At 40.2% G+C, this 26,181-nt stretch overlaps 1 protein-coding gene across 1 annotated transcript in view; it reads left to right on the forward strand.

The window, feature by feature from the left end:
* Window positions 1-2,700: 2,700 nt before the first annotated feature.
* The window catches only part of RFTN1 (raftlin, lipid raft linker 1), a gene marked incomplete at both ends in the record, with an annotated part of 88,339 nt that continues 64,858 nt past the window's right edge, over window positions 2,701-26,181 (forward strand). Inside the window, one exon of the mRNA XM_084260451.1 lies at window positions 2,701-2,845. Coding sequence (XP_084116577.1) covers window positions 2,701-2,845 — 145 coding nt within the window. The remainder of the gene's footprint in view (window positions 2,846-26,181) is intronic.

Below are 26,181 nucleotides of genomic sequence, written 5' to 3' on the forward strand. Positions count from 1 at the left end.
GGCTGGTTTTCTCCAAAGGACCAAGGAAATGTTTGCTGGAGGAACAGGAGAGTGTCTGTGGCTGAGGCTGGAAGAGCAGACTTCTATTTTCTAGCACTTTGACCCCAATTTAGGAAAGAGTACAAAACTCTCCATGATGTGAAATCTTGAGTCCCTGAGGACTCCTTCTGCAGCCACTACTGTCTGGAAGAGTCCTGTGGATTTCAAATTCTTTGTATAACTAAAGGTTGCAGGCACTGCTGTTTAATAACCTCTGAAATGGATTTTTTTTTCCCCTTACGAAACACCATGTTGTGTCCTTTTGATATAGAAGAATTACTTGGGCTGTGACTGAGACAGATTTATACACATGCTAATACTTACTGCTATCTTAGTTCCTCACTTTATGATATGTTAGGCACAAGTATACTGCTAGATGTGTCTCATTGTAGTCCATATCTAACCGTTTAGACTTAAGCTATTTGTATTGCACAGGCAAAGAAAGAAACTGCTGTATATATGAAAAGATAATTTTTTTTTTCACTTAATGATAGTAGTTGTCATTAAAAAAAAAAGTAACATTTTGGGAACAGCAAAAGGTCCTGAGGATCTTGTCCCAATTTTGTATTGTCAGTAAACATGCTGAGGGTACTCCACCCCCTCATCCAGGCCATTGATGATTATGTTGAACAGGTCCAGGCCCAGTACTGCGGCACATGACTAGCTACAGTCTTCTAACTAGACTCTGCTGCTTGTCACAACCCTCTGAGCTCTGCCATTCAGCTGGTTCTCAATCCACCTCACTGTCCGTTCATCTAACCCACGCTTTCTAAGCTTGCCTCTGAGGATGGTATGGGAGGGTCAAAAGCCATACTGAAGTCAAGGGCTTCCTGAGGGCCAGCCTTAGCAGTAAAGACTGAAGCAAAGGCAGCATTCATTATCTCTGCCACCTTTGTATCTTGTCACCAGGGAACCCACCTCAGCTAGCAGTGGGCCCACATTTTCCCCAGTCTTCCTTTTGCTGCTAATGTCCTTGAAAAAGCCCTTCTTGTTGGTGTTTGGTAACTATTCATAAAAATGATTTCACAAGGAAATACAAGGGAGGGGTAAAAATTGTAAAACTTAAAGCACAATGTAAGTGTAAATTTTTAGGAGTAAATTTCAAGTGTGTTGGGGCTGGAAATGTGGCTGACTTGCTCAGTGTTTGGGGGATGGAGCTGTGGCATAAGCTTGCAAGCACATCTTTGGTTACAGGGAACCTGAACTAGTTTTTCATTCTCTGCTTTACATTTATTAATTGGCCTCTTCTCCCTAATAACTAGTGACAGGACAAGAATGGGTTCAAGTTGAGCCAGGGGAGGTTCAGATTGGATATTAGGAAAAAAATTCCTCACTGGAAGAGTGGTGACACATTGAAACAGGCTGCCCAGGGAGGTGATGGAATCGCTGTCCCTGGAGCCGTTCAAAAAATAGGTAGATGTGGTACTTCAGTAGACGGTTTAGAGGTTACAGGGTGTAGGGCTAACTGTTGGACTTGGTGATCTTGAAGGTCTTTTCCAACCTTGATGATGATTCTGTTTTTCTGTATCCTCAAGGCAGCCCTAGTCTGTGACTGAAGTTTTCCAGGTGCTTGTTGCTATCCATTGGGGCTTGCAGGGAGTCTGAGGCACTGGTCTGTGTGATGCTTCGTGTAGCGCATTTACACTGAACAGATGCCATGCCTCGGACTGCCAAGGGTGACCTGTGGGATGTCCCCTTTTTCCCTGGGTGGTTGTTCTGCATGTCCCTCCCTGTCCACAAAGCCTGAGTTTCTCCATGTAGGTGGAGGCAGGGTGCTGGTTGGGTTGTAGGGAAAAAACTGAGGTGCCTAGCTTAGTGTGCCTTTATCTTCTCATTCTTGGTGCTGGTTGTCTGCCTGACAAACATTGTTGAAGAAGAATGAGAGGATTTGGATCATCTGATTATTTTCAACAAGCAATTTTTCCATTCTTTCTGACTGAGATGAGCCATAACGTGGGATATTGAAAAACATTTAATGTGTAGCAGAAATGGTCATCAAGAGTAATCCTTTATAATGTTGTGGACCGGCAGCTTATTAAAGAGAACTGGATTTATCTAGTTTAGTTTATATGCCTCTTCTCATTTGAAGATATCTATAAAGTGCCATTATTTCCTGTGGTTTACCTAAAAATGAGGTGGAAGGAAGTGAAGTATTCTAAAAGGTGGTATTACTCTGCAAACCTGCATCTTCCATTGAATTACATTATATTAATTTGAATGTTGCAAAGATCTGTGTAAAAGACAATACTATCTGCTCTCATAATAACTCCATATGCAGAAATTGTTATTAAGTTGTCAACCTTTATATTAGAAAGTTATTTTGCATTTTCAGCAACTTTTTATAATGGAATATGTGTCTTCCAGAGTATACTACTGAATGCATATGAAAGATGCAAAATACATGCATTAAACTGTCAATTTTCCAATAAAATAATAGCATGCCTGAGACTTGATATGTGGTACATACTTCAGTTACTATCCAAGCATTTATTTAATTATACATTTTCATATAGTTTGTAGGTAGCTTGTATTTAAAAAACTAAAAATCACCATAATGTGCTATTGTGTTGCATGAAACCAGAAAGAAAAAACCAAAATGAATGGTGTTTATGCGTTTTCCCTTTTTCTTTTCCCTGCCTTTCTGTATCAGGAGCTGCTGAAATGGGTTGTGGATTGAACAAACTAGAGAAACATGATGAAAAACGACCTGGTAATATCTATTCAACTTTGAAGAGGCCCCAGGTAGAAACCAAAATAGATGTTTGCTATGAATATCGATTCCTGGACTTCACAACACTAAATGATAGTAAGTACATAATATTTTTCTTTAGATTTTTTTTCTCTATTTCAGTTAACATATTAATTGCTCCATAATGGGTTTTGAATAGTGTAATAGTTAAGTTTTTTAAATATCTTCAGTTTCTTTAAGCAAATGCCTTCTTTTCAGTCATAATGCTGACGTGCAGAGATCTCAATGAGAATTTCACATCGGTTTTTAACCTTAGAGCTAGTTGTAAGTTCTCAGATTTTTAGTTCTTTGCCCTTCTCCCCAATTTTTTTCCTTTGTCTTGCACTAATGTGGATTTTGTTTCCTTAATTTGCATTTTATCCAGGTTTGATATGGTAAAGGAATACAAATTTCCCAGGTTATATGTTGACTGCTCTTTTTTCTTTCTCCCTGCCTGCTCCCTCAGGAGTATTCTGAAAGGTTAAAGTTAGTGTTTTCAGTTTTGCTAACTTAACTTCAGTAACTCTTAAGTGGTTACAAATACTTAGAGGTGCACGTAGGTTGGGTAGAAACAGGATAGTGTGAGGCACTGAAGAGGTGAAAGGTCCAAGAGGTGAAAGTTAGATCAATCAGGTGAAAGTCTAGTCTCTCACAATTTTTACCTTGGTTGGTTTTGGTTGTTTTTCCTGTGTGAAATAGTCTTGGTTTAATTCACATGACAATCCACAGATACTCCATTTCTTTCCTTCCTGATTGACATCAGGCATCTCTGCCAGTATTGCTCACACCATTGCCTGTGCCCCCTTTCACTTCAAAATTAGCCTGTTCTACAAGCAATTACTCCTCACACCATTTGGAAATCTGAAGCTTGAGCAGAAGGCTGGGACCTGCTTCTTGCTATATATAAAACAACACAGTACCAAAATCTGTTACAGCTAGCTGGCAGGGTGCCAGGTAGAGCCTCTGTGCTTTTGCCCTGCTTCTCTTGTTTTGCAAGTCAGGTCAAAGGAAAAGCCAAAGCATGCTTTGTCTCTCACTGTGTGAGACAAAGAGCTGCTGGTATGTCGCTTGATGCGACACCTCTCGTGCAGTGCAGTATGTTCAGCCCAGGGTAATGTGTATTTGTTGGTTTTTAAGACTTGCTGCAAGTTTGGAGAAAGGTGGAGGTTTGGAAGGGGCGGTTGGATGGGAGTGTGCTTTTGTAGGCAGTGGGGGAGCTGAGAAATGTTGTCTTTGCAGACTTCTTGTAGTGCTCATTGTCCGTACTCATGGGTTCTTAAGTTTTTGGTTACACTAATTGGGATGCACTGCAGCTTTTAAGAGCACCAAAAAATGGGGAAGCATTTTTTCCCCTGTTTCTATTGCAGTTGTTTCTGTATTTCTGTGGTTTTATTTCAGAGTGAACTGTTCATGTCCTTTGCTAGTTTGACAACTTCCACTGAGATGGTTTCGTCAGTGAAAATGAATTAATATTGAGGATGCGTTTCTGCGGGATGCCCATCGCTGTTGTATCTGATTGCCTCATAAGCTTTAGCATGCCTGTTCTCCTGATGCATCATGATGTCTCATCTTTGTCACTGTGTGGAGGAAGAATAGCATACAATAGCAGTGTGACTTGCCTCAGGCACAGAGAGGATGTCTGGCACAGAGCAAAAAATATAACCCAGATTTCCCTAGTCTGATTAAATGGATAGCTTTGTTGTAAAACATATTAGTATGTTTTTCTTACTCCCCATAGAACGTTTCATTGTAATCTTAGGAGACTTGGTTTTAAAGAGGCTGTGAGCAGAAGTACTTTTATCAAACTCTCTGGCTCACCAAAAAGTGTAAGCTACCCAGCTCCCATTGAGTACTCCTTTGGCATGTTGTATCCCCATCACACCGGGCTCTGAAGAAGCCAGTAGATAAGCAGATGAGGGGATAGAGCTGTTGTTGTTCCTACTTTTTTTCCTTAGTATCACCCCGGACTGTGAGTTCTCCACATTGGTATGGCAACAATTTGTGGTTACCCAAATCTCTCCCTGTCCATGTCATTGGCTGTGCAAAGGCTCACACCCCACTGTGCAGTGTTACAGCTTTCTAGGTTTTCCTCAGTGGTATCAGCATCACTGGTTCGTTTATATTTTTGCTCAGAAAAAACCTTGCGGGTAACCAGAGTTAATGCTGAGTGTTTCACCTATGTGTGGATTCAGGGGCTTCTAAAAATGAAATGCTCACAGCTGTGTAAAAAGAACATTTGGATTGTGAAGTCTGTCTTCTGTGAATCCACTTTAGCCCTTTCAGTGTGTATATATGTCCTGGCATAATTTTTTCCATCAGTTTTCTACTTACTAGGTTTTTAGAATAAGCCATGCTAAATTCTGTGTGTCTGCAGAGTATTTTATTGTATCCTTATTCTAGGCCTTGTTTACAGCACTAGTGAGCCTGGCTCTGAAGACAGCTCCTTATTTTTCTCTGGGGTTGTTCTATAACGTTTATTGCTCTGGTAACCGTATCTCTCAAGTGCTTAATCTTAAGGGTGAGAAAGATATGATAATCTCTGTGTTGCAAGTGTGAGCTAATAGACAGGTTATTGCTGGAAGTTCTCCCCATCCTTAGCGTTTCTTCATGTGTCCCAAAGGCAGCTCTTGTTTGACTTTAGATGTAAATGTGGATGCTGGTCACATTTTCAATTTGGAACTGCTTGTATTATCAAGTCTGATAGCCAGATAATCAGAGTTCACTTCCAGAATGCAGTGTACATTTTAACTGCGGTTTCACGGGGAGCGAGGTGGACGTGAGTTTTCTGCAGCTACATGTGGGGAGATACTATAATGACTGTTTATAAGCCTTGCTTTTCTTGTTCCTGCTATGGTGGCCTTGTCCAAGAAATCACAGCCTGTCTTCAGTGTTGTCCCTTGACAGTGTCATCCTGCGCTCTATTTTGTTGTCATCTGTACTGTCTAAAGCTTGTGGGCTGCTGCTCTTCCTGATGTGACATCACACCACATTTCTCCAGAATTAAATTGATCAAATCATTGTGTATTTTTACTTGTCAAGAAAACATTAGTAGGTTCGTAAATTGGATGGCCCATTGCTGGGTCAGCAAAAGGGTAGAGAAAGAACAGGATCTTCCCTGTGCTGGCAGCAATGAGCCCTAGGTTGCCCTCACTGCATTCCTGGTATGCTGGTATGCTCATCTCGTTCCTCAACTCCACCTACTTCACTGTTGTCCTAAAAGTCTTATTCCTTCACTGGGTGAGCTTCATCTGACACTGTTTCATCTGTCACTGTACAGTCCAGTGCTGTGTCATCTCAATTTTCAGCCAGTTTCTTCTGTCACATTTGCACCCCCTGTCATTGCTTCCATGGCTGCCCCAAGTCATTCTGTCTGAGATCCACCACTCCCAGTGGTGCCATGTCATGGGTGCAGGCAATGCCTTGGAGAAGGTGTGTGCTTTAACAATTTAGTCTCCATGGCTTTATCCTCAGTTTGAATGTTCTTCTAGCTCTCTGCTGGCTGATCCTCACTTCCTTTCTCACTGACTTTGAGACAATGCTAAGGCTAAGTGGCAATGGTTGAATTCTATGACAATAAAAAACTTAAGGACAGTAACAGGCAGTAGAGTTAGATGAATGTGCAGCAAACCTTTTGCTACAAAGCCAGAAAGGACAAATTAAGGTCTATGTGTATATACTTAAGACCTGTACTGGTAAAACAAAAAAGATTATATAATTTACACACACACACACCCTAAAAGTACCAAAAAATTGTATTTATTTTGTGTCCTTCTCTGTATAAATAAAAGGAGCTGAATAATGGTTGTCTTATCTCCAAAGTTTTATTGGAAAGAAGAGTTAAATGGTCTGCAAACCTGAGGAGGACCTGTGCTGACAAATTGAGTAGCCTTAATTTAAAGCAACCAGGTTTTAAACAATGACTCCATGGGGCAAGCTAGTTTGTTTTGTTACTTCATTTGAAAGAGAAATATTTCAGTAATCTGCATTCCTTCCCCGCTCTTTCTGTTCTACTTATTTTGAAAAACTTCACATAGGTCAGACTGGAACTGAGCTCTTATTTTTCATCCTTTATTTCTTTCCTTCCACTGATTTTTCAGTTTTGATGACCTGAAACAAACCTGAGAAAATATTTATCTCTTCCCTTCTCAGACTAGCATGGAAAGGGGTTTGTTGGGGGTTTTTGGGGGGGTTGGTTTGGGTTTTTTTTTACTGACTTCATTGGCTTGGGGTTGGTTTTGGCCTTTTTTTTTTCTTTTCTTTTTCTTTTTTTTTTTTTTGCTTACATTCCTATAGTAGTTCATTGGCCTGATGAGTTACGACAGGTTTTGCCCTTGAATAAAGTTGGCATGAAACATGTGCTGGCCATGTGATGAGAATGAAATAGGGGTATAAATTTTTTTAAATGGGGAAAGGCTATACTCCGAACAAGCCATTTGTGCTATAAAACCACTAAAATCCAGATGTTTTGACTGATGGAATGAAAAATAGCAATACTTCACATGTTGCAAAGAAGTTCTTAAGTTATAATGTGAATACAAGGGCATATGTTTTTTATCCTTATTGTGAAAAATTTGTCTCTTTAGTAAAACAAGAATAATCAAAATTAAGAAATTGAGTTTAAAAGTAAGGTTATTAGTTATATTTCAACACTTCCACTATCTTTTGCTTAAGCATTGTGTCTGAGGACACGTCAGGACGGTATTCTTAGTGTAACATTTACTACACACATAAAACCTTCTGATTTGAGGCATTTTTTTATATGTGTGTGTGTATATATATTTATATGTATGCATCTATATATATGAAATTTGAAAGTGTTATGTGTCTTTCAAGTTCTGACAAGCTGCTGGATACTATGCAATAGTGTTTTGGAACCAGTTATACTGCTCAAAACCATTTGTTACGGTCTTACTACAACTACTATGGCTGGGCTTTTGTTTTATTTTTATTGCTTTTTTCCCTAGTTAAGACACAAATAATGTGTTAAGCCTTTATAAATCATGTTATTATATTAGAATCAATAGTTAAAGAAGCATTTCAATATGGACATATTCTTAATTTGGGATTGTTTCAGTTGTGCGTAGGCTTAAATTAATAAAAACACCTCAGCTTTCACCTCGGAGGGGGGAAAGAAATAGAACTGGAACTTGGAAGCTTCATGCATTGCCAAGTGTGTGAGTGGAGGAAAGAGAAGGCATTTTTCCTATAGACTATGTATGCATCTTTTATCAGGAAACTCTGTTTCCTATAGCAATAATATTTGGTTTTGACTTCAGTGCTTACTGTCTCTTCCTATCGGTAATTTTTATATTGCATTAAGCAGTTACTTGTGCCTGTCTTGGGCTTTCTGTTTTTCTTCACCATTCACTTAAAAAAAAATTTAAAAAAAGTCATCAAAACCCAACTTCTCTCTGTAAGTGGCCGTATGCCTGCAAAAAGAACAACCCTTGCAACCCTGCATTTGCAGGCATTATTATTTGATTTTAGGACTATTAAAAACAATGTTTTCCCCATTGGTGAAGTTATTTAATTTCCTGTTTTCATTTCTGTAAGCAAAAGAACGTAAATGAAATTAGCATTCACGTTTTGTATTTTCAGTTGACCTGGTCTGGTACCACCGTTTTGTCCTCAGGAGTGATGAAATAAAATTAGCAAAGCAAAGTATTGTCAGTTTATTACAGTGATTTGATAGCTGGAACCAGACTGTATATAGATCATGTACAACAGACTAAAACATTGCTTCTGTGGAGATGAGTGTGTAATGGGTTTACAGCAGTCAGATGATGAGCAGAAGCAGCCATGGATTACTTCTGCGAAGCACAGATTCTGATGATGCTTCCCCTTCACTTAAGCTTTGTCCACGGGCATATCCTATTCAACTTAGATCATATGCACTTGAAAATATGCACATGATAAAAAGGATTGGCATAAGGGGTTTGCTGGATCTGGGCTTCAGTCCTCTCCAGTAATGTAGAGATGAAGAAATTGAATTTTTTGGCTTGTCTTGGTATTTTTTTTCCAAGTGAACTACAGTCTGGAGCAATATGTAACCCCTCGGGACTCGCCACTGTTAAGTCACAGTGAAATGAAATGTTGATGCTGTAACAGTTTATAAGACTTACTTGTGTGTCTTGGGAAGCTTAAAATTTGACATAAAAGGAGCATTCCATATGTTTGTAGTTTAATAAATGCAATAAATTGCATCATAAATATAATTGCTTTAAAGAATTGTTAGGGATAATTTGAACTTCTTTACCATGGTTGGCTTTTTAATAAGGATGCATAACTTGAGTAAAATCTGTTAGACATATTTTAGTTTCTAAATACAAGCTTTGCTTTCCATAATTATATAGATCCTAATTATAGCAGTCTCTCTTCTGTATGTGTCTGTATCTATATATCAATAACATGTTTACAGTACATACATGTACGTATGTATTATATATCCATTTATATTATTGAGAGCGTAAATCATAAGGATATGAACGCTGCATCTTCTATGGTTTGCCTTATCTACAACAGAAAGGACAAACAGCTTTATCTAAAGTCATACCATGACTGTGACAACTGGGAATAGGTCATGGGCACTCCAGTGCTCTAGCAGCTAGATCTTGGCCTTCAAAACACCCTTTTTGCTGGATGTAAAGCAAGAAGCTAGTCAGTAAGATGAATTACATTTCCTAGCTGATATCTTAATGGTTCTGTACCTACTTGATGTCCTCTACCTTTTACATAGTTTCAAATGAAAAAAGGATTGCTAGTATTGCCAGTCTCCTCAAGATCCAGCTGAACTGTGGTACTGCTATTTTGTGTTAGAGTAATACCTTATAGGCTAGATGAAAGCCTAGATAGAATTTGGTATGTGTATTAGAAATTTCGGATTTGTTAGATGGTGTGATATGTTTTGGAGTGGTGTTTTCAAGTTGTGATTGGAAACATAGCTTTTTTAGATGTTTTTCTGGGATCTTGCCCCAGATGTATCTAGCAATGTAATAGCCACTTTTTCTACATGGGTTCTGTAGCTGGGCAGTGTGTTTGTGCAAATGGAAAATGGCCTAGAAGGGGAAGGAACATCTGCGTGTTCCCTGTTGTGACAAAACTGTGAGTGCTGCAGTGGTGATGTTTGTGCTGACTTTCCTAGTGGGTACCCATTCTTAGAGCAAAGTACTCCATTCTAATCGTGCAGTCATGTATTTTATCTGCTGTGTTAGCTGAAGCTGCTTCTTATTGCAGTTACTGAACTCTGGAGAGATACCATACATCACACGTGCATGAACGTTGTAATTCACGGGCATCATGGAAAAATAGTTACAGATTTGTCTAAAGAACTTTGAACTTCCAGTAAATTACTTCTTTCTGTCAGCAACTCAGGAATTAAACATGATCTTTCTGAGTGGCCCTGTCTCTTCTTTTGCCTGTGGCTTTGCACGTTTTTCCAATCTTCATGTGGTTTTCATCCTCTTGATGCTCTTCGAGAGCTGAGCAGCCAGACTTGGCGGTCTGCAGGGCTGGTAGGCAGGCATTTCTGGTGGAATGCTGAAATTCTTTCAGCCACAGGGGCCCAATCCTGTTTTCTTAGAAGCGAAACTTCCCCTGTGTTTAACTGGAACAGGCAATCATACAGTGGCTTGTAACTTTGAATAATCAATGCCTCATGGTTTAATTATGAGAAAGGAGTGATTAGGAGTCATGTCTGTATTAATCTGCTTAGTGTTAAAATGCATGAAATGCATAACAAGTGTTAGTGTTCTTCCACAGGCATCCCACTGCATGTAGCAGCTCAAAGTAACCTGAGGGAAAGGTGTCTGACAAACGTTTGCTTTCTGACTTGCAATCCCTCTGGGAGCCACTTCAAGAGGTGCAGTTTTGTCCTAATGTCTGTCTTGCACAGATGGCCATAGCTTGTCATGGTGTCTGCCAGTGATGCTTGTAAAGAGATCTCACGTGCAGAAACAAATCTCATTTTAGTTCCTACTTCTGTTCCTGGTTTGTTTTCTGTTCCTGCTTGTTCATATGTGCTACCATTGTACTTACTGCCTGATGACTTCTCTTGACTTGTTTTGCTGCTGACCAAACAAAGGTGGAATTGAGGATGGAGTGAGAAGCATCCTCTTCTAGCGATGGCAGCTACTGTGTGAGCACTCCCCAGGTGAGCTGACTCCCTCCTGCTTCCTCCCTACTTTTGTCTGAGGAGGAAGATGTGGGATGTGCTTTACTTTCTTGAATTTTCACTCTTCTGTGTGCTCTGCCCGGGATCACTGGGGGGTGCTGTGGTGTGGGACACAGAGTTGGACTGGTAGAGCTAGTGGTTGTCTCTCTGCATGGCTGATAGTATCATAGGTTGGAATTTGGTGCTGCTACAAGTTACTGGTATGACTTTGCCATCACTGAATGAAATTTTGGGAGTCCAGATATGCTCTCACAGGTGTGGCAGTTGCACTGTGGAGTCACATGATTGCAGTACCTGTTGGTCAGTGGCTAACCAGTCTGGGAAGGGAGGGCAGAATTCATAGTGGGCAAAGTCAGGGTCAGGGTCTGCAATGCCATCTTTCAAATCCTGTTTCATATACTGCCCTTGCAGAGAAGTGAAGAGATTCACTCTTCTTGTAGCATTTGATGGTTTATCCCATTTAGGTGGGCATAGTTACTTTGTCTCTTCCATGACTCTCAATGCCCGTTTTGATGTTTTCTTCCTGTTGGCAGATGCCTTTGTCTGCTGACTCAGGAAACCCAACAGGCTTAGGACTGTGCTGCTCGCAAAGGAAAAACATGGCTGAAAAACAGCAGCAGCAGCAAACCATGCAGGAAAAGGGAAGGTTGAGGGTGAATCTTGTGCCCTGTTGTTCTGAGAAGCGACAAAGGAAGCAGAACTGACACAGGAAGGAGTGATAAAGTCTGTCCTTCTGCTTCCCTGGTTTGGAGAGGGGAGATTTTGAAGGGCGTGGAAGGGTGGTAGTACAGTCTCATAAGTCCTGCAGTATGGAGATCAGTTCTCCCCTATTCTCAACAAGGAAACATGTATCTCTTGCGGGGAAGCATCTGTTCCTTCCCTGCTTTCCTTTTAACTTGCACAAGAAATGGTCTGCCAGTCCTGTTCCTAGGCTTTTGGCTGTAGCACTCTGTTCAGAGCAGGACCATGCCCTGTCAGCTGCTTGATAGGCTGTCAAAACTCAGCTGACATGTCAGCTCATATGAAGCTCCAAAGGGTCTTCATAGCCAGAATCCTTCAATCCTCGAAACTGCCTCCACACTCTTTCCCACAAAAAATGCAGCAATCAAGATGTCTGTCAGCCTTGTGATGAGCTGTAACATCCCTAGCCCAGGCTCCCTGCCACAGCTTTCCTGCTGCTGCACCCCAGAATATGTGGGCGCTTTAGGCTTCTCAGCTGAAGAGGTGGATTGGAAGGCACAGCTGCAGCTCAGCAGCAACAGAACAGCAAAAGAGTTCAAGTAATGCCTTTGCCAGCTTTAGTCACAGAGAAGACCGGCATGGCCCGAAAGTTGTAAGGAAGTCACAAGCAAAGGAGGGAAGGTGAGATATGGAACATCTGGGGCAGGGGTAGAGACAGGGGAAAATGTGACCGGCATGTCCGAAGTATTAACTGGAACAAAAACTAAACAGAGACCAACATCTGGCACTGCACCTCAGTCGTGGGGAGAACATGAGAGGTGGGCACCCTGTCTGTAGGCTGCATGCTGAAAAGGGTAGAAAAAGCAAGTCTGTACCAAAAATCCTTCCAGTGAAACTCCCCCAGCCCTCTAATACAGTGTGACTCATCCATGCTGTGAGCTTTCTGGAGACCATTGCACACGCAGCTGAGAGGAGTTCCAGCAGGCAGGACTATGTTGCTGCTGCAACTCCTCTAAGGGGCTTTGTTACCAGGTGACTTAATGCGTGCAGAAAGGAAGGGAAGGGCACTGCCCTGATGGCCTTTGACTCTTGCTGTATCTTCTGGAGAGGTAGACTCACCGTGGACCCATGCTAATATAGGTCATGCACATGGAGACCCCAAATATTGTGCCTGATGCCATTGTTGTGATGTCTGCCACTGTGTTTGCACAGGGAATGAGTTTCACAGCAGCATCTCTGTGTCTGCAGGTCTAAGGGTTGTGTTAGTGTGACACTTCATATGCTCTGCTCACTTTGTCGTCAGGATAGATGTGGGTGCTCATGCATGTGGGAAGAGGGGACAAGGCGTTCAGAAAGGGGACATCAAGAGAAAGAGCAGGTAAAATAGGAAAGAATATCAAGGGTCAGGAAGAGCTGAACACACAAACTGGAAAAACCTTGAGGGTGATGGGTGACAGTAAAAATGAAGGGACAGATGCCATTTGACTTGCTATGTAGGAAGAGAAGACATGGCATTCATGAGTTTTCAGTGTTTTGTAGGTCAGAAAAGTGCTTTTCTGTTGTGTTGCCATCAGTGAAGCCCAGGAGGGGCTGTGGCTGTTCTGACAAGATTTGCTTCTGAGTTCTGCTGAATAAACCCCATGGTATCGTGCACAGACAGGCACATAGTCTTGTACTGAAGAAGACAACTTCCACTTCTGGGTTCAGACCCCTTTTGGGTCTTTTATAACAACTTGTTTTGTTTCTTGAATCTGAAAGTGACATGAAAAACCTCCCCTGAGTGTGGTAGACTTATTTCAGTACCGAACAGGGAAAGGTTACTTTAAACTCTAAAATGCTATCATTACTAGGAAAGATCAACATGTGATTTAAATTTGTTGTGAAGAATAACCTGAGAGCATTTAGTTAGTCTAAATATGTCATGTCTATTGTGCATGGAAACTGCACAATTTCTCATTTTCTTTGCCCAGTTCTGTAAATAGGTAAATTGTTGCTTTAGCAACAAGGATAATTGTGACTGCAATTTAAATTAAGGTTATGAATATTGTACTCAGCAAAATAATGCAGTTTGCAAACCTTAATGGTTGTGTCTCAAGTGTTAACAGTTCTTCAGGTTAGTCTTTCTATGGCATTTACACAGGTTTGGTGTGTGAATCCCTGGCCTGCATTTTCTTTACCTTGACTTTGTATAGAGAGAGGCATTGATCCTGTGCTTGTGATACTGATTATCTACCGAAGACCTTTGTTTCTGTTTAGTTGTGCTTGTAGGTGCACATACCTACAGGCTTAAGTGGTAGGTAGGCTAATAAGTGTTCTGTCAGCACAAGAGCTCAAATTTGGCTTAGTATAATGCACCTTTCTGCATTAGGTCCCAGTTTAATGCTGTATTCCAGGTGCTTCTGACACCTCCTTGGAGGTTCATGGCCAGTCTGCAGTGTTTTCAGAACTCCTGAATGTGGTTTCTTGGTTGAAATACTGTTTGAGCGCTGTTGTCTTACAGCCATAACATAACACAAAGCTGCTGCTGATTGATCTGGACCTCCAGATTGTGTCCATCTCTTTAAATGCAGAGGCAGTCTGGAAAATGTTCATGGCTCACATGGAGGACAAGAAGTTCCCACCATTTGCCGAGCTAACTCCTTTGGCACTCTTTCAGGTATCTTGGCAAAATGCTGGCATGTGTTGCATATTTTTGATCTGTGTCTTAAACACAAGTCTCAGTCACTTGGTTTCATCTTACTGCAGTCATACAAATATGTGATATCCTGGACTTAAATGGAGTCCAGGTGACATAATTACTGCATGAAACTGCAACTTACTTTCTGTGATTCAACCTCCATATCCAGCAAACTCTCGGTTTGCGTGTGGTCATGCTTTTGGAATTTATTTGATACTTATGACATACTGTGCTATATGATAATTTGAGGATTGGCAGCAGCGTGAGGGGGTTTTCCAGATATGACATGGCATATGAGAAAATTCAGCTGAGTCTGATGCTTGCTCAGCTGTTGAAGGTAACTAGTACAGCTCTTACTGGTAAATGGTAATCCATATGCATGGTGATAAGATCTTGTGCAGGAACAGCAAATTGAAGGCTTTCTGGCCAACTCATTTCTGCAAACCTTGCTAATTTCATATAAACAGAGCTCTGTTATGTTGAAATCATAAAGAACTCTGTTCTTTTCCTTTCATTCTTCGTCCCCCAAATAATCATCCTCTCAACTTGAGCCTTGCACTGATTAGCTACAGATTCTCCTTGAAAGAAACAGTCTTTTCAAGGGGAAGAGAATATCATTAAGCCTTTGCTGTGAGCTGCAGCTCTTGATCAATGCACCAAAGACAAGCTTGACAGTCATCAGGTGAGCTAAGAACTGCAAAAATATTGCCTGTCTCTGTTAAACAGCCATCGGTTGAAAGAGTTTATCCCCGTCTGGTAACACAGAGGCTTTCGCATACTACGTGGCACATAAAAAATTAAAGACATCAAGGATGTGAGAAGTCCTGAAGATGCCATGTGTTTCCAAATCAATTGATAAAAGGCCTTAAATCTGAAAGAGAATGAGGTATGAGGTTTACAAATAAATAGTTGGGATTTGAGAAAGTTAGAGATAAGACAAGATGTGGTTACTGGTGAAATAGAAATAAGCAGCAGTCTACTGCGGTAGTTCCTTGGTTGCTAAGCCCTCTATTGGTGTTCTTCTATTTGAACAATTGTTTCCTGAATTTCTTAATAACAACTGATAGAAGAATTGACAAATAGTGCTAAATTGCATGGGTTAATTATTGTACAGATTATTAGTAAGCAAAAAAAAAAATTAGCATCTACTTTTATCTCAAATGATAAAACAAAAGAATGAAAAGAGTGACAGAATAAATGGTCTTTTGTTAAGTTATTGTCTCATAAAGTTTGGAACTGTGTCAGAATTGCTTTTTTGTTTTGTTTTGTTTTTGCTGTTTATTTACTAAGGAATGCTCTGCTCAGATGCAGCATCTGTCTTTCTCCGCAGCTCTTCTTCTACCCGATTTTTCCAGCTGGGTTGAATGCCTTGATGAAGCCTTTCAAATGATCAAATAGATAAAATTGTACATATTCTGTGGGATTATTTTCATTGTTCTTCACCACATGTTCACTGAATAAAATACTTTATAATTATAAGACCGTGTTGTCAAGCTGCACTCTTGTGCTACTTGTCGGCTTTGTTGTTTGTTTAGTGGCTCTTTTTTTAATTTTTTTTTTTATTGTAGTAAATTTTTGTAGTAATTTTGGTCTGCTGCTCATCAACAGACACTTCCAGGGAACCCTTCCAGAACCACTGGTGGAAACTCAGCCTATTTTATCAATGATGTTTCATTATTAGCCAGTAGCAGTTCTGGCCCTTCCTGACCTGAAAGGACTTAGAACTGATCTCTGTTTTACACAATATGCTTGGTAATGGAGAGAAGCGAAAGTGGCTTTAGCATGGACTGTCATATGATTAGAAGTTAGAGCCACGTGAGGCTACTTGTGACCTTTGGGTTACTTCAATAGGAACAGTGAGAAAGACAGCATTAGCCAAGGCATAGAGGCACTGTGCTTTGCACGCTTCCACAGGTTTGCCTCTGCTAACCGTGGCTGACTAGAATCATGGTGAAGAGTTCTGTCATAAGCTGGCTGTGAACATGCATTGTCATGCCCACTGTGCCACCCGTAACGTTTATTTTATGTTCCTTGTAAAAGGAACTAGGAACTAACCTGTTTATTTGCATCTGTATGTTATTATTTAATCAATAGGAATGTGCATTTATGAAACTTAATTTTTGGATGTCACTAACCTAAAAAGGATCCTATCCAGGGGGGAAGGAAAGGCTTAGATCTTGTGATTGTCTGCATAATGTGTTTTAATTACCACCTTCGTACCATGAAAGAGTTCTGTCCCTGTTGGACAGGACATCTGTTACATCTTTATTGCATATACTTACTACTTTGGGATTATATTATAATAACTTCATTAACTTATTCTTTGGCAGCTTTGAAGGTAAGATGTCTCTGGTTGTTACCTTTTCATCTCCAAATATTTTAGATGCAGCATTATTTCTCACAGAGCTACACTGAGAAATAAAGGTAAAATGATGCCTTTTCACAAACATTTGGAGAAATATTCTGCTAGTCTTTTGGAAAAAAATTGCAAAACCCCCAATTTTCTTGCAAAATAAAAATTTGCCTATGGTCATTCTGTTCTAATGATGGTTGAATTTGTGGCCATTTTCCCATGACCCATATTAAGCAATAGATTTGCATGCTATCAGTATTACTCTGTGGGAATTCTTCATTTGAAAACAGAAACTGGCTACGTTTTTCTGAAATGAGCGAGTAGGAGTTGACATTCTGGAAAGCGACAGGAAAATTTGCTCTAAGCAAAAAAAAAAAAAAAAGCAGGGCTTTTTTGCCAAGAAAAACTTTTTTCTTCAGTAAATCCATCACCCATGCTCTAGCAGACTTGCTTAAAAAAACAAAACAGTACTTTTGGGAAGTGCTTTGTTAACTTTTAACAGCCTTTTCCACTACTCTCTGGCTTTCTATCAAGCATTCTTGCCAAGTTGAAGTGATGTGGTGTGTTTGGCAGTGACATACTTCTTTTAGGTGCCAGTGGTGAAACTATTGCTTGCTGGTAGTTTTCAATATTCTGTGAAAGCCTTATCGCTGTTAAGTACACCGTCAGAGGTGTTACAAAAGGCAATATCCCATAGTACCTTCTCCAGGATTTTCTTTTCAGGTCTTTAACTCTGAAGGATCTTTTCTTTTTTTTCAGAGGGTTTGGAGGTGGTAGTGTGATGGGTTTTTCTGTTTTGTTTCTGAACCAGTTTCCTAGGGAAACGAGAGTTGAAAAAGGCTCACAGTCTGTCTGTCTCATTCCTCCAAATCATTACAAGTGAACAATTTAAAACCAATTTGCCAGAAATTTCAAAAGACAGTTAGGCTGCTCCTAATTTTTTGGAAGCTGGCAGTTGGGTAGAATAGAGACTTGTGTTGATAGGAGAAAGGTGAGGAGACTTAAGCCATGGGCTCTCTCAGTGACAGCTTGCTGGCCAGTGAGTCAGTGCCTTGCTCCAAAGTAGCTGCAGAATTGCTGTTTCTCATCAGTTTGAAGGAATCCAAGGGGTGGGAAGAAAAGAGAAGAAGGGAAGTCTGAGGCTGTGGCAGAACAAAAGCCTCATCAGCGGGAATCACTTTTCATTAGCTATGCTAATGCCAAAAAAACCTGAACAGGAATTTGTGTAATACCACTGTATAAGTAGTGATACAGATAGCAAACAGTCAGCAAAAGTGTTTTATCTAATACTGATTTTAATCAGATCTTTAACTACCTTTGTGTACCAGTAGAGATGGCAAATCCAATAATGCATTGACCGTAACATAGGGTCTGTTTGGTATAGCTCTAACTCTCCCTTACCTCGTTTCTAAAGGATGTAATTTCCTAATTTGTTGCAAAGTAACTTATCCATTTGGTGGTTCTTGCTTTGTATCTTACATAATTCTAATTTATATGGTCATTCTAAAAATTATAGATGGGGGTAGCACATGGCTTTTCTACATGCCAGATTAATCAGAAGCCATTGGGGAAGTTGTTTGATAGGGGTTAAATTACATTCTCATGCAAATGTGGCATCCTGTGACAAGATCTTCCTCTTTGGGCCTGTTTTGCTGTAAGTATCGGAAAAACTTTAGTTTCCACTGGATTGCTTTCCTTGATACTCTGGGGTAGTAAAGATCATAGACTCGTAGAATGTGTTAGGCTGGAAGGGACCTTTAGAGGTTCACCTAGGTCAACCCCCCTGCAGTAAGCAGGGACACCTTTTACTTAGATCAGGTTGCTCAGAGCCCCATCAAGCCTGACCTCGAATGCCTTCAGGGATGGGGCCCCAACCACCACTCTGGACAACTTGTTCCAGTGTCTCACCACCCTCATAGCGAAGAACTTTATAATGTCTAATCTAAACCTACCCTGCTCTAGATCAAGGCCTTTTGTCCTATCACTATGTGCCCCTACAAACAGACCCTCCCAGCTTTCCTATAGGTCACTTCAGGTACTGGAAGGCTTCTATAAGGTGTCCCCTGAGCCTTCTCTAGGATGAACAAGCTCAACTCTCTCAGCCTGTCTTTGTAGGAGCGGTGCTCCGGCCCTCTGATCTTCCTTGTGGCCCTCCTCTGGACCTACTCCAAGAAGTCCATGTCCTTCCTGTGTTGAGGACTCCAGAACTGTACTCCAAGTGGGGTCTCACCAGAGCAGAGTAGAGGGGGAGAATCACCTCTCTGGATCTGCTGGCCACATTTCTTGTGATGCAACTCAGGACATGGTTATTCCTTTTTTAAGATTTGGAGTTTTTGTGGAAAGTTGATGGAGTTAGATGGATCAGTTTTGTTTCTGCTTATAATCCAGGAGCTGTTGTGTGTTCTGGGTCTTGTATAAGTTCCAATGGAAGTGTTTGTTTTAGGATCACTACAGGGTGATATGAGTAAAAAAAAAAAATCCCTTTCCTCTGAATTTAATATACCTGCCCCTGAGTTTCTCCTGTTTATATTGAATTTGATAATGTAGCATTCTCTTACCCAGCTTTCCTTTATCGAACATAACCAAACCTGGGGCCAAAATTTTAATTGAGACTATACCTTCAAGTAATATGGCTTGCTTAGTTATACAATGTATGTTCCTTTTTTGGCTGCTTTAAGATTTATTTAGTTTTGCCAGTAAAGCTGAAAACAATTTAACAGACATTTATGAAAAATTGTAGGATTTCCCAAATAGGGGAATTTGGCTTAAAAGAACACTGAGAAGTTACACTTCATGTTACACTCCAAATGAAAAGCATGCATAATTTGGAAAGGTCTTCTCTTTATCTAGAAAATAAAATATTTTGAGCCAGCAAAAAGATAAAAAGAGGAAAGTCACTGTGATACTTTAGTTATTCTAACTTAAAACATTAAGTGCTTAGCATGTACTGCTGCCTTTTGAAGAAAAGGAATGTTAGTGGCTGAGTCAATCAAGAAATGAGAACATCTGAAATAGGGTAATATATGGACTTTAGTGACGGGATTGGAAAAAATCCATTTCTATTTATTAAAAAAAAGTCAAAGAAACTTGGCACACAGTATCATCCTAAGCAAGATTTTACAAGTCTGGAAACACCTACTACAGCAGAAGGGGAAAATGCATGTGAAACACTGGAGATGTGAAGTGAAAAGAAACAGAAACCAGCAGGTACCATTCAAACATTTATAAAACTATCTGTCCTTTTTGGTATACGTACTGCAAAGTGCTACATATAAAATACATACAGGCATGACCTGTCAAGAGGATTTTGGTTTCCCTGGAGACTATCAGTTCTCTGTTGCACAGGTTGGCTTGGGGAATAAGAGTGATCTTGATAAATCCAAACCTTTCTTTCTGAGGTTATTGGATATGTCAGTGAATTTAGATCTTTGTGTCGAAGGCTGAATTTATAAAGTGCAAACTTTTAAATTTTCTATCTAATTTCCAGTTATTCTCCTGGCTTGTACTTATGCAGCAATTATCTTGTGAATAGGCGTGGGGGGGAATCCTTTATTGTAATACTTCGATGGCAGTTTTATCTCCCTGTTTGTCTGAGTTGCGCCAAGTCTTTGATTTTAATCACAATTTTCATGGAAAAAAGTACATCAGATCGTAGAGCATGTATTCAGCTACAGTTTCTGCTCTTCACTTCTTTCTCCTCCCTTCTCCTTAAATGTTTTGAAATCCTCATGTCATTTTTCAATTTGGAAACTAGACTTCAATCAGATTTACAGTTATTAACTATCTTGTGAATATGGAAAAAAAAACCAACCTAGTATAATGCATGCAGCCTACTTTGATCTGTGCTTGATTAAGAATAAAACCCATAATCTCAGGGTTGTTCTCTGTTGGTTTGGATGGAAATATATGGATTGATTATGTGACCCCTTCTGCTTTTTAACTCCTTGAAGAGTCAGCACGTGGAGCATCTTATTGACAATAGGATATAGTGATTCTGGAAGCTTAGAAATGCTACAAATTCCATTTCAGAGGAAGTTTTTCTCATCTAGCAAAGTATACCATAAAATGAAGAAATTCTGCGTGATTTGGAACTTCCTAACGTGGGCAGGTTTTGTGCTCTTCTGAGGAAATCATCTCTGCTTTTTACAGTTCTTTTACTGCAATCCAATTCTGCTTATTGCAAAATTTGCAAAGAATCCAGGGAAATTTTTCCAGAAATATGGAAAGCGCATAAAAGTGAAGCATAAAACAGGAGGAGGGGAAAGGGAAAAGGAGGGGGTTATACCAGGAAGAAGACACACACACACACACACACACACACACACACACACGTATAAAAACCCAACATATATATATGTGCTTATATATATATTTATGTATATACAATATATATATTTTATATATAAATATATATATATATAAAGAAGTATGGAAGGGAGAGAAGGAGAAGATTCTGCAGACTGTGGGGTTAGCTGTGAAACTTGCTAGTGTTTGTTAGTATTGCTACTAAGAAAGATGGCAACGTGTTACCTAGAGAGGTCAGTGCGGTCAAAACCAGCCCTCCAAATTTTTAGAAGTCACCAGCTTCTAAGGTACCAGCAGGAAATACAGCTATTTGTATTTTGTTTTCTCCTCTCCCTGGGTAGCTCCTCCTTCCCTCCCTTTTAGAGTATTTGGTTACTGGCTACTTGGTGTGAGAGGACATAACTTTCTGCACCACTGGTGGAAGGGATGAGATGTCCTATTTCACTGTTTAAGCTGCCCGAATGCCTTTCATTTTAACAGTTTAAGGATTGCCATCAGGAGATTAACTTGGTGTCTAAAGGGCAGGGAACCAGTACTTTTTGGGGGGTTAGAAATAGATGTGAATTAACATGCTGGCCTTTCCTGTAGTTCAGAATTAACCCCTTCTCTCCTCTGTAATTCACTGTAATATTTGCCTTTTGGTGCTTGCACAGATAACAAGTATGTATGAATAAAACACTGCAACTTTGAATACTTCCTCCTTTTGGCTAGAAATAATTGGAGTATTTTTTTTTTTTTGATTTGTAAAATGTGAATTATCTGTCTTTGTTGTCTCTGTGTTTCCTCTGCATCAATTTAGTAATTAGAACCAAGCAGGAGGGCGGGATAAATGAAAAAAGAATCATTTCAGAGCTGCCCAGGTATGGAAGGGATAGGATTTGGTTCTTTTTTCTGTGCACAGTTTAACTAAGAAGGTTGCTTCCCTTTTCATTTTCTTTCATTTTGCTTTTTGCACAGTCATTAAGCCTTCTTGTGTCTAGTAGGTAGCTTTAATTTTGGTCATTTTGCATAATTCTGCCCACAAGCTAAAATAAGTAACTGTGAGTCATTTAAGAAGTGCTTGTTGATTTACTTAGGTAGGTGATCTTCTGTTTCATGGTTGTTTTCTCACTTAGTGGAGGTGACAGCCTGGATATTTCCTTTTTACTGAAAGGTCAAAAATTCAACTGCCCTCTGTGTGATCACATCCTGGTTGTGGCAGACATACCTGTTTCTTCATATATTTATCTTTTGCTTGCAAGATACAGGAATGAAACCTTGTCTCTACAAAGATAACTCTTAGATGCAATGAGATTAGACAACACAATTGATTAGGTGAAGTCATCTAATCACATTTCACGGTGAGTTATCTTAGTACTTCCTTGGTTTGACAAAAGCACATACCTACTGATTCCTAAAGGAAGAAAAAGTATGTCAGTGTCTTTGCCTGTAGGTATATGCACAAACATATGTATGCATGCATATGTATTTATATACTGGTGTTTATATACATACATGCATTCAAAGGGTATATATGTAGTTTCACAGTCTTTATGTGGTTTTTTCCCCTTCTCTACCATCTTAAGGCACAGTGCTTTGCTTTTGAATATTTTTTAAGTCCCATTATTACAGTTTCACTGGAAGTAAACACCAGGAGCTTGTTGAATAATCCTTCATTTTAAAATTCTTCACTTAAAGTCCGGATTTCTCTTGCATATTCATTCTAACTTTCCTCGATGGGGACATTTACTGTATTTCCTTGAAGACTGAAAGAGAAACCACTGAGAACTTCATTTAGCATAACCAAAAAAGTAACGTGATATATTAACATCCAGGGTCTTACCTCAGACAATGGCCTGAACAGTAATGTACCCAAACCTCTGTATGCACCTCATGGAAGCTCAAGCTCTGTTAGAAAAAAAAGGAGACTATAATGCAGCTTATATAGTTGTTATGCCAAAAATTTGAGCTTTTAACTCATTGAATTCTAGCATTAGTGTGTGTTGGCTAATTAAAACTATGTAATAGTGTCAGGTGCAGCATATATTTTCTAGTAGGTTACTTGTGCTGTGGTATTTGTTTGGCAGGTTTGACTCAGAAACAACTATTTTAGAATTCCTCAGAAATTTTACTGCTCTGAGTTCTTTAAGTTGCATTATTACTGGGTTTGCCTTTATTTTCATTGGAAGTATTCTGATTCTCTGATAGCTTTTTGTTGTTGTTGATAGGAGCATCTCCCCAATGAGGAAAGGCTGAGTGAGCTGGAACTGTTCAGCCTAGAGAAAAGAAGACTAAGGGGGAACTTATTAATGTTTTTAAATACCTTAAGTATGGGATGCAGGTGGAAATGACTAGCCTCTTTTCAGTGCTCTGTGGAGACAGGACAAGGGGTAATGGCTGCAAGTTGGAGTATAGGAAGTTCTGCTCCAATATGCGGAAGAACTTTTACACAGTGAGGGTGACAGAGCCCTGGAACAGGCTGCCCAGGGAGGTGGTGGAGTCTCCATCTCTGGAGATATTCAAGACCCGTCTGGACGCCTATCTGAGTGATATGTCCTAGGGAGCTGCTTTGGCAGGGGGGTTGGACCCGATGATCTCTCGAGGTCCCTTCCAACCCATATGATTCTGTGATAAGAAACTGTGTGTAGGTTGAATGAGGAGAGAATAGTTACATGAGAGTACCATGACTAGGTTGTTTTTGCCATGCAAACAGTTTGTGCTGTGAAAAATAGAGTTCCTTAGGGAACACAGTCTGTGCTGTATCATTAGGTGAAAGCCAGCATTTCACAATACATTTTTACCCTGCACCTTCCTCCAGGTGAATTTCTGATGTTTACCTGCTACTCTGCAAGGACCTGCACTACCATTCAGCCCTCCAAGCCTGCATGGTTAAACTCAAGGACTTAGGCAAACCAAAAAGAGACTTGACTGGTTAATCCTTTATTGAGTGTTCGGCTTGAAGAAACTGGCTGCTTGGTGCAACACTGGTTTGCCTGTGTATCCTAATTGTTGTGAGTGTGTGCCTTCTGTCACTACAATTGTAGCTTCCAACAAGAAATCACAGCCCCAGTAACACAGGTGATTCCAAAAAGTTCAGTTGGAGTGGCAGTTCACAGAAGCACTGGAAAAGCACACTTTCCAAACCACTCTGATCACCTCAAACATTAATACATTACTTCTATTTTAAACTTTCAAACTTTGTCATATGCAGCGAAGTTGTTAATTTGGGTGATGTTCCTACAAAATGTTTTAACATAAGTGAAACTGCATCTTCTGATGGTAAACTTTCTAGTTAATCTTTTCTTTTACTGGCCATAATGCAAAGAAAATGTTTTGCTTGACAAGAACTTTGTCTGCTGTAGATTTGATTTCTTTAAATTAAATTAAGGTTGCTGGTAAGGAATTAATATTAAGTTAAGAAACAGCAACCCTCATACTAAATAGAGGAAGTGTGCTTGCTTTGGTATTGCAGAAAATGATCAGGGCTGCTATAAACAGTCATAAGCATGCTGGGGAAGTGCCCTGTGTGAAGGCATGGGAAATTTTGTGGTCTCAGGCCAGATTTATATGTCTGCTCACACACGTGCTCAGCGATACACTCTCTTTCCACATTATTGTCTCCATTCGTTGTTGCTATTTAGTTTCCTGCCAGCAGACATGCAATTAGGACCACATTGGGTGGGATGCGTGAGGCACAACAGAGCGAGCTAATGCTGTTTTCCACGAGGCGGCCACTAAAGGCAGGAGGTAAATAGCCAGATCTATTATAGAGCCCTGCAGGACGCCTGGGGATGGTGTTGGGGTAATGACTGTATTACCATATGGCAATAATTTTTGCTTGTACCGTGTTTTCCTCCTACATGCTTGTTGCTAGAACTGCTAAGGGCTGTAGATACTAACAGCTGAGATGCTCCTACACAATCTGTGGAACGTGGAGGGGTTTTGGGGTGAAGGACATCAGCAAAAAATCCATCCTTAGTAAGGAGCTGTGTGGAAGTAGCGAGTGGGAGTAACTAAGTGTGTAGCTGCCTGAATGTTTGCTCCTTTCTGGCTCACAGGCACGTCCCTGCTTGTGGGGGGACTACCTGCCTTTGAGCCTACAGTGGGAAGAGGGACATCTGTGCTGTGGTTGCCCTTGTGGTCCTTCTGTTGGCTGCCTCCCTCTTCTGAGGAGGGCTCCATAAGCCCTGAGCTCTCCTGGGGAGGAGAAGCAAGGACATCATCCTTCCTGTGAGTCACCTGGAGCAGCTGTAGCTCTGCAAGGTTTGTGGTGCTGGAAGGAGGTGGTACAAGGAGGAGCACAAGCAACTCTGCAGCTCGCTGGCTTGAATAGGAATGGCTCACAGCAATGACTGTGGGCTTGGGAACAGCCTCATCGGGCACTTTGAAAAATAAACCAGTTACAACTATTTCTTGAAGGGTCTGAGCCTGCTGATGTGTGTTAGCCTTGATCAAGCAGGAGTATTGTGCTTGTGTCTTCAGGGAAACTGAGTTGCTGCATGGCTTAATAGTCTGGGTCCAGTGAGTTTGTTTCCTTCCTTGTTTTTGTTTCAGACCCCATTAAATGCCACATTTTGGGCACATATTGGTGCAAAGTGCTTCTTTTCTGTACTCAGTATATTCAGCACGCTCGATCTATGTACATACCAATGCGATCTTTGATTCTTCTAATGCAAAGGAAAAAGGCTTATGTTCCTTAATTTATTATGAAAAGCTTACTTTGAAAATGCAGATGAACATGAGAACTTGAAAAGGAAATGGAAACTAGTTTAAAAGGAATCCAGTATTTTTTGTGGAACATTTTCATGTGTAATGTGAACTGTTCAGTAGGGGCTCCATCAGTCTTTAACAGCTGCGACTGGAAAACCTAATCAGAAAAACATGTTAAAAAATCAAGCCCAAGAAATCCCAACATTTAATTTGTTTTATTGGAGTAAGCAAACGAACTAAACACCTGACACAGGGTAACAGAAATTTAGATTGGAACTGTATGCTTATCCTTTAAAGTAAAGTAATAAGGATAAGCACTGAGACACTGACCTAAATTTGAACCCAAATTTGACCATTTCAGTAAGGAGAAATTAAATAAGTGCTATTTTGGCATTTAACTTCCCCCCCCCGCCCCCCTTGGAGCAAAGCTATCATTCAAGTAGAAAGAAATTAAAACCCAATAGAGTTTGGTTTAGCTTTGTCATAAACGTAATTAGCAGGAAGGTAAAATCGCTGCTTATCAAATAAAATAGAGTTAA

Source organism: Gallinula chloropus, assembly GCF_964237585.1.
Source record: "Gallinula chloropus genome assembly, chromosome: 2".
NCBI lineage: Eukaryota > Metazoa > Chordata > Aves > Gruiformes > Rallidae > Gallinula > Gallinula chloropus.